We start from the raw sequence: 16,524 nt of genomic DNA, 5'->3' as shown, positions 1-16,524 counted from the left end.
CAAGGAGGAAACGGTCCAATTCCACCAAATAGAGGAAGTGGAGGGGGAGGCAACGAAGGAAGAAGGGGAGGCGGACGAGGCAAACATTCGCCATCGGATTCATCGTCAGAATCAAGTTCTTCTTCCTCTCCAAGCAGATCGCCACAAAGAGATCATCCCAGGGCGGATCCGGAGAATTTTGATGATAGAGTAAAGGCCCTAGTGCTCCAAATGAATGAGGAAAATGCTAGGCATAATCCATTCGCCAATAGAGATTCGCCTTTTGCGGCCTGGATCGAAGCAGAGGAAACTGAAAGGGCGTTTAAAATCCCTAATCTTGCAATTTACACAGGCAAAGACAATCCGGAGGCTCATGTTCGAAAATATAGAATCTTGGCCAGACTCAATCGAGCCACCGAACCTGTACTTTGCAAGATGTTTGTCACCACTTTGGGAGGTCCAGCCTATTTATGGTTCCAATCTCTACCTCCAGGCTCTATAAATAGCTTCGATCAATTAAGCAGGGAATTTTGTGCAAAATTTGCTGGCTGCATCCCTGCAGTGGTGAAATCTGGGAAACTTTTTGAGTTAAAACAGAAGGCGAATGAACCACTTCGAGATTATGTGGACACTTTCAACCAGTTGTGTATACAAATCGTTGATGTAGATATCTCCGTAGCTGTGGAGTGCTTTGTAAGAAACACTACTTGTAAAAGTTTGCAAGAAGACCTCATTCGTAAAAAGCCCACCAGCATGGCAGAGTTGATGGAGCGCTGTAAAGACTTTATAGAGGTTGATGATATCCGCCGAGGTACACCATCATCGCCAAAGAAGGATAGAGGCGAGTCCCGCCCTCGGGACTGGGACAGAGACAAACGTCAAGATTCTTCTTCTAGAAACAAACGAAGGGATTCTAGGAACAAATCAACGTTTGTCACCTCCTTCACACCTCTCAATGCTTCTAAAAGTGAAGTTCTTATGTGGATCGAGAACAGCCAGCACAAACGGAGCATTTCATACCCCGAGCCAAAAGGGGGGGAGTACACCAACAAAGGAAAGAATCCTAAAAATTATTGCAAGTATCACAGGAAGAATGGTCATGATACGGATGCTTGCTGGGAGTTGGCTCGAGAAATTGAGCGACTCATTGAGAGAGGAAAATTGGATCGGTTTATCCAAACGGAAGGAAAGGAAGATGACAAATCCAAAGAGGACCCAAAGAAGAAAGGAAAGGGTACCATCAACGTCATAGCAGGTGGGCCTGGCTATCAGCCAACATTAAAAAAGGCGAAGACGACCACCCTTGACAGGACATCACTAAATCGCCCTTTCTCAGACGCAGGTCCTGAAATTCCACCCCATGCTGACGCATTGGTCGTCACTATGATGGTTGAGGGTTGGGAGATGAAGAGGGTAACGATTGATACAGGAAGTTCATGTAATATCATTACCCGAGGAGCATTCGCCAAACTCAAGATTGATCATGTCCAGGTAGAACCAACTATGGTGGACATTTTGGGAGTGACAGGTCATACCATCCAGACGAAAGGCCAAGTTACTCTGAATTGCGAGCTTACTGATGATGATCAAGTTTGGCGAGGAGATTTGGAGTTTTCGGTCTTGGATGGACAATTAGCCTACAATATTATCCTCGGGCGACCTTTCATCTCCGAAGCGGCAGCTCTTATCTCTATTCGCCATTTAACGCTTTACATCCCCACGGTCAAGGGGGCGTGATGGTTAGAGGTTGTCAAAAAGTAGCCCAAGAGACATATTCGGCTTCCTTAATGATTCGCCCTCAATCTAAAGAGGAAGATGAAGAAGAACGTGTCACAATGGCCTTAGGCGAAACCGAAATGTACCTGATGGCAGAAGAAAAGCAGGTACGGATAGCTAAAGGACTACAGGGCAATATCAGAGATGCAATCTCCAAGGTACTCTGTGAGGCCGAAGATGTCTTCGCATGGAAGGATGAAATTCTGCCTGGAATCAGTCCGGACATAATCACCCACAAACTCAACATTGATAAAGATGCGGTTCCTGTGGCCCAGAAGCGGAGGAATCATGGTCCAGAAAGACAAAAAGTGATAGAGGAGGAAATTGCCAAGCTCCAGAAGGCGGATGCCATTGAGGAAGTACTTTACACTCAGTGGTTGGCGAACGTCGTGCTAGTCAAGAAAGCTGGCGGATCCTACCGCATGTGCATTGACTTCACAGATCTTAATAAAGCTTGCCCCAAGGATAACTATCCTTTGCCATGCATAGACATGCTTGTAGATGGAACTGCCGGTCATGCAATGTATTCCTTTACTGACGTGAAATCAAGTTATCATCAAATCCCTATGGAGCCCTTAGATAGAACCAAGACCTCGTTCGTGACACATCAAGCTACTTATTGTTTTAAAGTTATGCCCTTCGGGCTCAAGAACGCAGGTGCTACCTATCAGAGGATGATGAACAAGATATTCTCGAACAGTAAGAATGATAATTATTCTGTCTATGTAGATGATATGATCATTAAAAGCGCAACTGCGGAAAAGCATGCAGAGGATGTAAAGGAGGTACTGGAAATACTTCGCCATCACAACATCAAGCTAAATCCAGAGAAATGTACTTTCGGGGCAACATATGGCAAATTTCTAGGATTCATGATTAGTGAAAGAGGAATTAGCCCAAATCCTGACAAAGTCAAAGCAGTCCTAGAAATGCAACCTCCTCGGAATATCAGAGAAGTACAACGCCTCAATGGGCGTATCATAGCCTTGGGCAGGTTTATCTCTTGCTCAGCTCGTAGATGTCAGCCTTTTTTCAAAGTTATCAAGGGACAAAAGGCGTTTGAGTGGAATGAAGATTGCCAAAATGCATTCGAAGGAATCAAGCGGTTCCTTACAGAGCCACCCATGATGAGTCGACCTATGAAGGGGGAGGATCTATACATGTATGTGTCAGTTACGGATAAAGCCGTATGCACAGTCATGGTGCGAGAAGAAAATGGCCAACAATTCCCCATTTATTACGTGAGCAAAGTTTTGAAAGATGCTGAAACCAGATATTTGAAGTTGGACAAAATGGCACTGGCTGTCGTGACCACGGCAATCCGCCTTAGGCCATACTTTCAGGCACATACCGTGATAGTTCGAACCCATATACCGATGAGAAAGGTATTGCAGAAGCCGGACACTTCGGGAAGGTTGATGGAATGGGCGATTCGCTTGGGTGAATTTGATGTAAGATACGAGAGCAGGTCATCTTTAAAAAGTCAGGTCCTGGCGGACTTCGTGAATGAATTCACTGACGAGGGGATATCTCATCCCAAGCCTCCGTTAGAAGAATGGTCAATGTATACAGATGGAGCTTCCTCCGCAGATGGAGCTGGTGTGGGAGTTGTGATCAAAGGTCCCCACTACATAAGACTGCGATACGCAGCAAAGTTAAATTTCCATGCTACTAATAATGCTGCTGAGTACGAAGCTTTGATATTGGGCTTACGTCTACTTCAAGAAATCACCCCGGAGCAGATCGTGATCTACAGCGATTCTAAACTAATGGTGAACCAAGTAATCAAGAATTACGAGGTGAAGGACGAGGTTCTGGCCAAGTATGTAGCAGAAGTAAAAAAGATTCTGGATAACCTTGAAGCTAAAGAAACTAGGTGGGAATTGGTTCACATACCAAGGGAATCCAATACAGAGGCTGATCAATTGGCCAAAATGGCTTCTAGTGAAGTAAACTGGGCGGATCCAGATTGTCCCTTCGAAGTAAAAATGGCTCCAGCATTTGCTGCTGAAGAAGTGTCCGTACTTACAACAATGGAGGATGATTGGAGGACAGTCATTCGCCAATACCTACTGAATGGAACATTACCTGAAGATAAGGAAGAGGCGAGGAAGATTGTCAGGAGATCGGCTTACTTCTCCTTGATCAATAATGGTCTTTATAGAAGGTCTTTTAGTCATCCTTGGATGAAATGCATTCTACCAGAAGAAGGGCAACAGATCCTCAAAGAGCTACATGAGGGGTCTTGCGGGTCACATGAGGCATCCGCCGCAATCTTGAAGAAATCAAGGATAGCAGGGTTCTACTGGCCCACAGCCGAGTTAGATGCCCAGAGTTTGGTAGAATCTTGTCATAGTTGCCAGATTCACGCAAATGAGTCACACACTACCAAGCACATTCAAAGGCCAATCATTGAAGGCCGTCCATTCGCCCTTTGGGGAATAGACATCATTGGACCATTTCCTCCAACTCGCCGGCAAAAGAAGTACGTAATAGTAGCGGTGGACCATTTCACCAAATGGGTAGAAGCCGAGGCTGTTTCCTCCATTACAGCAGAGCAGATAGTGGAGTTTGTCAAAGACAACATCGTGGGAAGATATGGCATTCCACACACCATCATCACTGACAACCGGACACAGTTTAACTGTGGCAAATTCAAGGCTTTTTATGAGGGATTGGGCATCATGAACAGATTCGCCTCCGTTTATTATCCTCAGTCCAATGGAATGACCGAAGTGACCAATCGGACGATTGTAAATGGGATAAAAAAGAGGTTGGGAGAACATGACAAAAAATGGGCGGATCAACTTACAAGTGTTTTATGGGCTTATCGCACAACCCCAAGAACCGCTACGGGAGAAACGCCGTTCGCCCTTTCTCATGGAGTGGAGGCCGTAATCCCCATGGAAATATGAGTCCCCAGTGATCGAGTGGCCTTTTATTGTGAAGAAGACAACGATAAACGACTGAGGAAACGTCTGGATCAGGTCGAGGATCACAGGGATCAATCCTATGTACGCATGGCAGCATATAAACAGCGGATTGCATCCTATCATGATAAAAATGCCAAGATTGTGGATCTAAAGATGGGAGATCTTGTGCTTCGCAAGGCTGATAAAGTCCAATCTCGAGAAGGTAAAGGCAAGTTGGGGATCAATTGGATATGTCCATACCAGATAGTGGAGAAGGTGGGACCAGCCACATTCAAAATACAAGATAAAGAGGGCAACACGCTGCCACGCACGTGGAATCTCCAAAATCTCCGCAAATACTTTGTTAGAAAATAAAGTACGGTCTTGAGTACTCTTTTTCCTTTAACAAGCTTTTTCCCATGGGGTTTTTCTTGTTAAAGGTTTTGATGAGGCTCATCTATAAAGACATGTCCGCTGTAATAAGGTGTTCATCCCATTAATAAATATCGTTGGTTTTATTATTTATGTTCTTTTTATAGTTTACTGCTGCAATATCAATATTCCAGTCTTAAAAAGAAGGGGAGGCACCCAACGCTCTCCACATTCGCAATATATCGCTATCCTAAAGCACATAAGAGGATCAATCTTATGGGCGGATCCGTCTCCGGGCGGATCCCAATCTCCAATAAGAGTTAAAACGATCCTTGGACGCAAGGTCTTTACACTCTCTTATCCTTTTCATAAAGGAATTCACAAGTCCTACGAGTGGGTCATTTCACCTCAAAGATAGGTAGCAAATTGAACCCCTGGGCAGCTTTACTTCCTCTAAAGAAGGAATAGAACAGCTTCAAACCTTCACAAAGGTTCATACAATGAAGTATGGCTGGCCACCTACTTCAAACAAAAATCCTAAACATACTCACATTGAAAACACTGTCCTGCGCAAGGGTAAAAGTAAAATAATGTTTATACATAGCAATGTTTGGAATTATACTTGAAAAGTTTTTACAAAAATTGCTAACTAAATGATAATATGAGCATCTTCTTTTGTGCTTCCTTCGCCCCCAACGCTCGCTTGAGGGTCCTTCTTCTCCACAGTCAGGGATCCGCCTTCAAGAGATACTTCCTTATCCCCTTTTTGTTCAGAATCAGCTTTGGACGGCATCTCCTGGAGGTCATCCATCACAACTGTGGTAGAAGGTTTGGCATCCGGCAAGGTTCCCTTCATCCATTTTCGCACATAGTTGCGAAGGTACTCCTTGGCATTGGGCATCTTCTTGAACCTTGCCACATCTTCCGGTTCGGGGACAGCGAACTCAGGATCTGTGAAATCAATTTCAGGATGGGCTAAAGAGAAGTACGCCATAAGCATCTCTCCATAAAAGAATGCATGTTCGCCCGCCGTGTATTCCGCTTCCCCGAGAGCATCTTCATGGCTTTTAGCATCAGAAGCTATTTTTGCCTTCAGATTTTGTATCTCCCCGTCTCGGAGAACTAAAGCAGCTGTGGCGGAAGCTAGGTTCGCGTTGGCGGTGGCAATAGTGGAATTGGCATTCACTATCTCTTTCTCTAACTTTTCAATAGTCGCCCTATCCGCCACATTCTGAAGGACTCCATTCTCCAAAGTGCGCAAGCGGGCATACAGCTGAGGAAAACAAAAGGATTTAGTCCAAGAACGAAACAAATCATCATATTCTTTTAATACTCACCGAAAGAAGCTCAGACTTTCCCTTATGGACGTGGATCGATCCGGGGATTTGGTCGTAATCCTTTTGTACTTCTCCCACCTGTCCTAAAGCTTCGTCCAGGTCATTCAAGAGAGATTCATTCTCAAAAGTTCCTTGAACCCCAAACTTGGCGGACCAATATCCACCGATATCAGGCTTCGCCATCTGCGCAAACAGGAAAAAACCATACGCCGCTTTAAAATCAGATGAGCAGGAAACAAAATCAATAAACGAATTACCTGAACCACTTTCTCAGTAGGTTTGGCGGATTTAATCGCGTCCGCCATTATCTTGGTACTCCCAATAGTATTGGGCTGCCTCTTCTTCAGCGGCGGATCGACAGCCATCTCCATAGGGCGTTTGCCCGTATCAGGTTGAGGGTTAGCCGCCTGACTCTTCTTGCGGGCTTCCTCTCCTTGAAACATCCTGCGCGTCTCTGCAAGAGCACGATTTGCCTTAGATACACCCCTGCCAAAGAAGATATCAGAATAATTAAAGCTCCTGAAATATGCAAGGTACCTTGATCAAACTGAGTAATTTTTGAATAAATGAATTGATCCTCCACTCGGCGGATCAGAGGAATATCACTCATCATGAAGGCTAAGGCATTCGCATACGTCCATGCATCCGCTTTAATCTGCTTCATGAGATCCGCCACCTCTTCATCACTGTGTGTTAAGATTCGCATGTCACCCGCCATATGTAGCGGACGAGAGTTCCAGACGGAAGGAAAACCTAACGGTTCATCCTCCTTTATCTTCACGTAGAAGAAACTCTCATCCCAGCTATGAACGTTGGACATTTTGTCGTAAAAGGGCGAATAGACACCAAATTTGGCGAATGTAAGATAAGACTCCGACTTCCTCCTGGAGGGTTTGTGAAAGGCTCTAAAGATTCGGCCATTATACACTACGCCTAAATTTGACGCAAGATAACAATCTAACGCCATGTCAAGCCAGCCGTTGGGGTGTAGCTGGCTGACGGCAATGTCAAAGTACGAGAGGATATCCGCCAACATCTGGGGAAGAGGAAGGCAAAACCCTCTCTCAATATGACTACAAAATACAGTAAAAAAGCCCTTCGGCGGATTGGAGGGGCGTTGATGAGAAGCTGGGAGTTGGTTTCATAATTTTTGATCCACGGAAAGCGATCCGATAGACTCGCCAAATCCGTGGCACTCATACGAGACGAAGTAGACTCCGCTCGAGGATTCTTTTTTCTAACAGGAATAGAAGAAGAAGCCATTAAACCCAGAAACCGGTTACGGGCACCGGCCGGAGTAAAACCGGAAAAGAAAGAAGGGTTTCCGGTGGAACGAGTCTGGTAAGGGTTACGCGTCGAGTTATTGAACTCAGTTGGACCAGAATTAATCTCGCCGACAGAAGATTGGGAGTTTTCCGACGAGGATGTGGTCCAACTAAAATCTACTTCAATCTTAGGGGAAGACGTCGAATTAAAGAGTTCGGAAGTTGACCCGGAGGATGAAGATGAACTTCTAAACATTCAGAGTAAAATAAAAAAGCACTTACATGGAAATGCAGAAGCCTGAGTAGGATCTTTGAAGTTTCTGAGGAAAGGCTTCGAAAACGGGAGAAGATAGAAAATGAGAAGAAAGAGAAACTCCGAAAGATGAAGATGGTTTTTGAAACGTTTCTAGGGCAGTGTGCTATTACACGTGTCGGCCATCAAAGGACGTTGAACAGAGTGCACATTAAATGCGGAAGCATAAGACGGCGCGCAGAAGTCCAAAAGCCCTAAAGGACTTTAAAGGCATTTTGGGGGGGGCTTCTGATAACATTAGGATATTATCATGAGGACCAAAAGAGATAATTACCTTAAGATATGCCACGTAGCAAAGGAAGCCGTCGAGCGGAATCTCTCCATTTACCTAGATAACGGCTGGCCGCCGTCTCGACCATAAATGATTATTAAATGAATCATTAATAGTCTCAAACCGCCAAATTAAAAGTAACTTGTAACCGCCATTAAATGAGCATTAATGGAGGCTTTCTAGTTACCTAGGGGTTACAAATTCCTCAACTATATATAGCCTACCTTTCTAGGCTATCAAGGTACACTTACTTTTACATTCTCTAAGCTTTGTCAATACGATTTACTCTCCATATATTCTACTGACTTTGGCATCGGAGTGTCCCCGGCCGATCCCAGCGGCGCCTCACAGGGACGGGATCCGATCGAGAAGTTTTCTCCAGTGTTATCAAAAATTATATTATTTTAAAAATTCAAATGTAACTCAGCTAATCTTGTTACAACTATATTAATAGCTAATCCCAAGGTTATAAAACCTAGATCGAACCGGTCGTGACAATTCAATTCGACCGGATCCGGTAGGTTGACCGATCCAGAGGTATATGATTTTTTTTATTAAAACCCTTTAAAAAATCATTGATACAGACGGTTCAACCATTGAACTGCAAACCCGATCAAGGGTTTTCAGGTTATGCAGATAAAGAACACAAAAGACTAAAAGATATGGAGTCATAGTTAATTACTAGTATTAATTATTTATGCTTCCTAAGTAAAGACTCAATAATACATGAGAGTGGTAATTAATTTGAAATGTATAAGTAAGTTTTTATAACTTTGGTAATCAACCGAACTTTTCAAGCCATTTAAATCAAAGTTTGATTCTTTGCGTTTTTCAAAATAATAAAAGAAATGTTAAAAGTGATATTGTTTTTTTCTTTCATACTTTATATATTATAGACGTATTTTAATTAAATTTCTCTTTTTTTATTGTATTAAATTTCTCTTTCAAATTAAGTATCATTAATTAATTTTTATATTATATTTTTTTTAATCTTTCTAAAAATTTGTCTTCTATTCAATTTTTTTTTAATTAAATGTAATATTTTTGTATTATAAATTTATTTTAATTTGTTTTTTTGGTATTAAAAATATTATTATAATTAATAATATAATTTTTATTTATATTATTAATATTTTACTATATTATGAGACTAAATGAAACTAAAATATTAATTTTTATAGGATTTTTCAAATTTTAGTTAATTTTAAACCCTTAACTTCTTTATCTCTTTGGATTTTTTGAATGGTCCGATTTTAACAACTATGATTAATATCAATTAATATAATATTAATGAAGAATAGAATATTTTCAATAAATACTCCATTTTTAAATATATCTATAAATTTAAAATTTGTATTATTTTACATTTTTTATTATAATAATAATCTCCATGTAATTATTAATAAACATCTTATAATACTTTATATTATAACAAATAATTGATTTTTCCTAAAAAGAATCGTGAAAATATGGTGGAGGGAGAATGACTTTTAGTATATTTGGACTTTTGCTTTGAACAATGGTTCAAAATTGGTTGGCTGGATACCCACCCGTATGTCGAATTAATTAATTAATGTCAAAATCTTTGATTAATTGTAAATCCGATTTGCATTTCTCATCTTCAGCTAGAGTGTTCCACCTCACCCAATCTTTAAGCTTTTCTTCCATCGCTTCCCTTTCTTTGCTCTCTCTCGTTTTGCTGCTATCTCTACGTTTCTCAAATAAACCTCCCCCTCTGAATCCGAGGCAAGTTTTTGTGCAGTCTTGTAGACTTCCAAATTGACTCGGTTCATTTATGGCCGAATCTGAAGCAAAATTGAATCTCTTATCAGTTTTTGTCTCTTCTTGCGCTGTCTACTTTGATTAGAAACAACAACTGAAGATTCTTAGACTGAGCTATCCCGATTCCAGGTTTGAATCTGTTCACTCTAATTGGATCTAATTGTTTCTTATAACCGCATATTCAAGTCGGAACTCTTCTGTAATTGTTGCATTTATCATGATTCGTTGAACTGTTTGTTTCATAAAGGCGAAATTATGGTGTCTGAGTTGTGCGGTTCGAACTTGCTTCTAGCTTTGCCTGATGACGTTTTTTCTATTATATCTCGTTCCCTTTCGCCCAAGGATATTTGTAATCTCAGTCTTTGCTGCCGAAGTTTATGTACACTTGTGGCTTCTGAGAAAGTTTGGTTAACCCAATGCGACAAGATTGGAATTATTCCTCATCGTGATCTTCTTCAGTGGAGAAAGGGCGTGTCATCTTACAAGACACTCTGTCGCTTCCTCGTTACTGTTAAGCCATTAATCGGAATTTGGGTTCATCAAAATCCTGAGCTAGGTAATGTTGTATATGTTATGCCTGGTTTTGTATCTGTTGTTGGGTGTAGAATAATACCACAAGAACTAGGTCCTTTAGGAATTGAGGATGGACCTATACTATGGGCTCCTGTATTTGAAATAGTAGGAGATCTTGATGGTTCCACTATATTCTTTTTACATGGGAGAGACAAAGGAAATGACTGTATTTATCCTGGTTCCGTTAAGCCTGTCCAGCAGAACTGCAATGTACTATTGCTTGAAGTTGAGCCTAGACAACAAAAGAGTGGCAATGTGTTATTGCATAGTAAAAGCTATGCTTATAATTCTGATAAGGAGTTATCGAGAAACATTTCTAGGTCGAATATTGGATTGTCAAGGTCACAGAGGATGCTTGGACAGTGCGATTCTAAGGTTCCTTTTAGCCGCTTGGCTTATAGTGATAGAAGAAAGTTGATTGAAGTTGTCACAAGCCAAGTTCGTCGAAATGTACCTGATTTGGCAATTGGCCCTCTATTTCCTCGGTTGAGGAGTGATGATGATGATTTTCACCTAGATGCTGTGCTCTTATTTGAAAGGAGAACCCTGCTTCTTCAAATGTATAAACTTGGCGGGAGTCGGTTTGATTGGAAGGAAGCTTCTGAGCTTCCTTCTGATCCCATTCAATTGCAATTGAGTGAGATAAAAAATAGCATTGATCGGTCAAATGGATTTCACTGTTCGAATGCTGACAGTCGTGCAAAGTCCATCAGTAAGAAAACTCTTAGTGGGTATTTTAGAGCTAGTCTTAGACAAATATTGGGAAAGTCTCCCTCTATTAATGGTAGTTTCACACTTCCAAAGAATAGTTCTTCAAGTAGTGAGAACAAACATGCGCAACTTCATGAATTTCTAAGATCTGGTGATACAATAGGATTGACACTGCATGCCTCCACTGCCAGGTTATCTTCTTATCGAGCATGGCCAAATATGCATGACAGTCGGTTTGCCCTTTACAAGCTACCCATGCGGGTTCCAAGAGCTGACCAAGAGTATGCTGGTTTATGGGGTGGGACTTTTGGTTGGCCTCCGGGGAAGCCCAATGAAGACAAGCCAGGAAAGGCTTTGTTTTTTCTTTTGATATCTTATGACGAATACGAGGGCCAAAGACAACTAATTGCTACCAAAATTTTGGAAGGCACCCACTATGTTCTTCATCCCAATGGTTCAGCAATGTTTATTGTAAATATGGATGAACCTTCATTGGATCCATTTCCTTGGGATGTTGATGCAGATTCAATTCCTGTAAGTGTGAAACATGCATTTGCAGGTGAGGGTATTGCAAATGGGTATGGTTTTCGGTATCCTGGTTCAAAGCCGGGTTCCCTCTTTGTAATTCAAAATGGTATTCTAGCCTTCATTTGGAAAGAATCCAGAGCTGTCTTGACCATGCAGAGACTGAATTTGCAAGAACTTTTGAAAAAAGGTGAACGGGTGCCTGCTTTACCTCCAATTGCCAACTTTGCTTACTTGACCAAGTCCTACTCAAATGTGTTTGCTGGCTTCTCCAACACATCAGCTTGTTTGGCTTCACCAAGGTTTGTCTCCTTTGTCAAATGCTTATATTGCATTTTTTGGTTCAAATTTGATTTATTAAATGACTTTGTGCCAATGAATTTCAATTTATCTAGAACAGTTGAATCAAGTTATCTTTCACTGTTGATTTCGTTGCATCATAAACAATAAAACCTAATTTTCATTTGTCTGCTCTTTGTTCATGCTTATAGGTTTTTTTTATGGTATTTTAGATGTCCTATATATTTATGGTGTGTGCAATGTTTGGCTGTCTTTGTTGTGTTACTAATTTTTATCTGCTGTCAGTGAAAGAAAAACTTGCATATGAAAATCTTCTACTGTCACGTTTTATAAGAAGAGCATGAGCTAAAAAATGCTTGTAGGTAACAACTTGCTTTCCACGTGCTGTGTAACAAACAAAAAGGATTTATTTGACTACAAGCTGTGCATGCGACGCGTCGCTGATGAATGAAAAACAGAATAGATTTGTCAAAAGAGCTCTCAACTAGTTCTACTAAATCAATATTCTGAATACTTATAATGCACCTGTTATTGGTGCAATGTTCTTTTGTTCCTATAAAATCAGAAAAATCTTGTTCGTGTTTTTTCATTAAATTTAACCATAAAAATCATTTAATAATTTTTTCTTTCATTAAAAAAAAGCATTAAAATTGAAACATGAAGTTCACATTATATGTTCTCTCAATAACTTCCCATTGCCTTCTTCCTATTGGCTCTCTGCAATTTTCAGATCTGCAAATAATTAGTTTTTCACTCTTGCCTGTGAGACAAAGCATGAAAACATCAAGATGAACTTGCCTCGGTATCCGGTTTGGAATTTCTCCCTTGTAACTCTTTATTTTACCCTCTTAAATGATTCATTGTGGTGTTGGGACTGTACAAGTTCATGGTGTTTTGATACTTGTGAACTTGCAAGTTTTGTGATGAATACATTTTGGTTTAACTGAAAAATCTAGAAGAGTAGTCATTGTTTGTTTAAAATATACATTTGACGAGTGTTTCTCTTGGACAGGCAAAGACAATGATATTGGTTTTCAAACATCAAAAGGTTGAACCATTCAATTATTATACAAGTTTCAACATCCCTCGTTGATGATTTGTCCTTGCTGTTGCTTATTGTTAAACCTCTCAAGTGCTCTTCATTGCTGCTCTCTGTCTGAATAAATCCCTCCATCCAAAAGTAGATTTAGATGTTTATGACAATATGCATTAGGTATAAGCATATCAGTTATAAGTGGAAAAACGAATTATTATGTATTATAATGCCCAAACATTACTATATACTTGTATTTTTTGCTAATTCATCTCAGCTCAGCTTGTCATTCAACTTAATGTTTTGGCAGTTGATTGAATGAACTCGTCAGTTGGATTAAACTGGTCAAAATAAAATTTAGCAGGGCAGAAAGTCATTTTTGTCAGAACTAAGGTTCTGCAGATTAGAATTAGAAAGAAATAGATTGAGAGAGGTAGAGGAGAGAAGAGAGAATAGAAGAAGAATTAAGGAGGAATTCAGTACTGAGTATTTTCATAGATGCCTTTGCTTACAAAAAGAATGTTTTGTAATGACCTTATAAGAAGCAGCTAGTACAACTGAGGTCAGCAGATGTACAATAACAAACTATGCTAGATGCCAAAAGAACATCTATACTGAATCCAAAGCTAACAATAGCAATAAAAGAAATAGTAAATAAAAACAGAAGTAACTTCTACATAACAATAAGGAAAATAACCAAATCACTCATTCTTCTTTCCTCGACGCACATACGTGACAATAACCCCTTCTTTGGCATATTCTTGTTCCCCAGAATTGTAGAATTATGAAAATTGAGCGTTGACAGTGGTCTCATCCTCAACAAGTGCTTAACAGTGGTGTCTCCAATAGTAGCATAATGAGTATTAAGTACCTTTTTAGGTAGAATGACTCACTCTTCGTCAACCATTGGGGGTAAGGTAGTGCTCATAGGAACATTAGGACTTGCTTTTTGAGGAGGGAAACATGGAACACATGGTGAATTCTGCATGTTGGTGGAAATTGCAACTTGTAAGCTACTTTACCAATCCTTTCCGGCACCATAATACTTGGCATAAAGCTTCAAAGAGCTACAGATGGCCACTGTGACATGCCTGTAGGGTTGAAGCTTTAGGAAAACCATGTCTCTGACTTTAAACTCCCTCCCTGGTTGTGCGTTTCCTATCTGCCATCTGTTTTATTCGGTTCTATGCAGATGTTAGGCTATCACGAAGAAATGAACTCATTTGTTCCTTTCATTGCAGAAATTCTTCAACTGCAGCTACCTGAGATTCAGTAGAAGGAAGAGTAGGGAGTTGTGGCACTTGTCCATACAAGGACTCATTTTAAGGGAACTATGGTAACTGGACCAATCCATTGGCCATCTGATTGGGGGTGATAAGCGTTGGTAAACTGCAACTTGGTACCCAGTAACTTCATAAATTCCTTCCAGAACTCCAGTCCCTGTCTTATACTATAGACCTGGGCAGTTTGAAGATATTATCCAGGAAGGCTTTTGCAACATGTACAACATTGAATGGATGAACCAAGGGAATGGAATGTCCCAATTAGTGAATCATTAATTGTAATTAATTAATTGAATAATTGAGTTAATTACGTGGAAATTGGATTGTAAGCCTTCAAATATTTTTTTTGAAGGAAAAGTTGGAGTTGAGGAGCATAGCAGTTTATCATCACATGAGCATTCTTGAGAATGTGGGAGGTGAATGAGACTCAATTATTTGGATTAGTTTATACAAGCATTTAAGGAACAAGAAGCAAGAGAAAAATGACTATTCACATACTCAAACTCTGAACATTTACAATGTTTTTGAAGCAAACTTAGTTTTCATTCGATTCAATTTCGATTCTCTAAGTTCATTTTCAATTCAATTTTATTTAATTTGGTACATTGTCATTTCCATTAATCACTTTCTATAGAATTAATTGCAAACTTGAACCTTTTTGGTCCTTTGCAGCGTGAGTGAACGTAATCTTCTGGTCTATGAAATCAGATTTAATTACTTTTGGGGTTCTATGCAAAAGCTTTGGCATGCTCGAGTTACCTGAAACAAAAAGGAGAAACAACTGTTACAATCATTTCAAACAGAAAAAATCACTAAAATAGTGATGCGGTAGCCACATTGAAAATGATTGACTTTTACTTATAATATGATAGGTACGATCACATACAAAAAGAATACAAATTTTATTCTTTGTTTATTAATTTAACTGATGAAAATACCACGTGTCAGTCAAAAATTGTATTTTTATTTTGTCCTAATACATTCTTAGTCTTTTATATTTTTTCAGAAAATTCAACCGACCTCCTATACTTTAAAAATATCATATTTATCCATTTTGAACTTTTTTAAAGTAACTTATTGATCCCTTAAAATTCACATGGCAAAGCAAATGAAGATTTTGGTGATGTTGAAATGTGTACATTTTAATCAAGTTCATAGGGGAGCCAAGATGTGACTTTAAGAAAGTTTAAAGAGGCAACATGTCACTTCAAAGCAAGTTCATGGTAAATAGGACGTTTTGAAAGTATAAAGAAACACTTGAATTTTTGGACAAGTAGAAGGGGATGGAAATGTATTAGACCTTTTATTTTTTTTTTTTGGCGGTCATATGACACACTAATCACCATGTTATATGTAAAAGTAAATACTTTTCAACGGGACTGTCAAGTCATTATTCCAGCGACATTATTTATCTAAATGGATTAGAATGAGTTTATTGAAATAAAAAGCAAAGTTCAATAACTTTATTGAAACAAAAAGAAACTTAGTAATCTTTGCCAAACCGACTTCGAATTATAGTGACGAGGGGTGCAATTTACTATTTTATTAAAGATGCAAATAGATCTGACTTATTGAAAGATCATAAAGTCATTCTTGGAGAAAAAGACAATGGAGTCGCGTCTAGGTAGAGTGTGTTTCTCGTCGTTGTTGTGCCAAAAACAGTTTTAAGCAATGTCTATTATTGCTCTATCATGCTCTATGATATTGAAGATGCAGATTTAAACTTTTCTGATGCATTTCTGGATTATAATTTTTTAATTACTTATATCAAAATGTACTATTTTTTCTATGAATTAAACAATTGCCTTTCTTCTAAAGAAAATCAATAAGTTTCGGTTATAAAGTTTAAAAGGCTTAATGCATCTTTAGCCCATTGTACTTTGAAAAAGTCCTAGTTACCTACTGAACTTGTTTAAAGTGGCACATTTACTCTTTGAAAGGAACCTATTAGTCTTTGAACTTTTTCAAAGTTTTAACTTCACATTTCAACCTTTTCAAAACCTCTCTTTATTGTGCCATATGAATTTTAGGAGGTTAATAAATCACTTCAAATAAATTTAGGGGTTAAATACGACATTTTAGAAAAATAGGG

The 16,524-nt window shown here is 39.5% G+C and overlaps 1 protein-coding gene across 7 annotated transcripts; it reads left to right on the top strand.

The window, feature by feature from the left end:
• The first annotated feature begins 9,814 nt into the window (after positions 1-9,814).
• LOC136229007 (F-box protein At5g39450) lies at positions 9,815-14,806 on the top strand. 7 transcript variants are annotated; one of them, XR_010688954.1, is made up of 3 exons: positions 9,815-12,118; positions 12,847-12,918; positions 14,391-14,806. XR_010688954.1 is itself a non-coding variant. In XM_066017542.1 (3 exons), the coding sequence occupies exons 2-3, from the start codon at positions 10,263-10,265 to the stop codon at positions 14,413-14,415; spliced, it is 1,881 nt and encodes a 626-aa protein (XP_065873614.1). In that variant the 5' UTR covers positions 9,815-10,136; positions 10,255-10,262; the 3' UTR covers positions 14,416-14,806. The 7 variants fall into 7 exon arrangements, 3 of the variants coding, with proteins under 3 accessions (XP_065873614.1, XP_065873613.1, XP_065873616.1); XR_010688953.1 differs by having other exon boundaries at positions 12,847-12,925; XR_010688952.1 differs by lacking the exon at positions 14,391-14,806 and adding an exon at positions 13,129-13,443.
• Positions 14,807-16,524: the final 1,718 nt, after the last annotated feature.

The sequence above is a fragment of the Euphorbia lathyris genome, chromosome 5 (genome assembly GCF_963576675.1).
Source record: "Euphorbia lathyris chromosome 5, ddEupLath1.1, whole genome shotgun sequence".
NCBI lineage: Eukaryota > Viridiplantae > Streptophyta > Magnoliopsida > Malpighiales > Euphorbiaceae > Euphorbia > Euphorbia lathyris.
Note: the sequence above shows the minus strand (reverse complement) of the source record. Positions and strands in the feature narration are given on the sequence as shown.

What these genes read in the sequence shown, in the direction of transcription:
- LOC136229007 (XM_066017542.1), top strand. Translation starts at nt 10,263, where the DNA reads ATGGTGTCTGAGTTGTGCGGTTCGAACTTGCTTCTAGCTTTGCCTGAT. An exon ending in GCTTGTTTGGCTTCACCAAG is followed by an intron (nt 12,119 to 14,390) that starts GTTTGTCTCCTT and finishes CTTTCATTGCAG; the next exon opens with AAATTCTTCAACTGCAGCTA.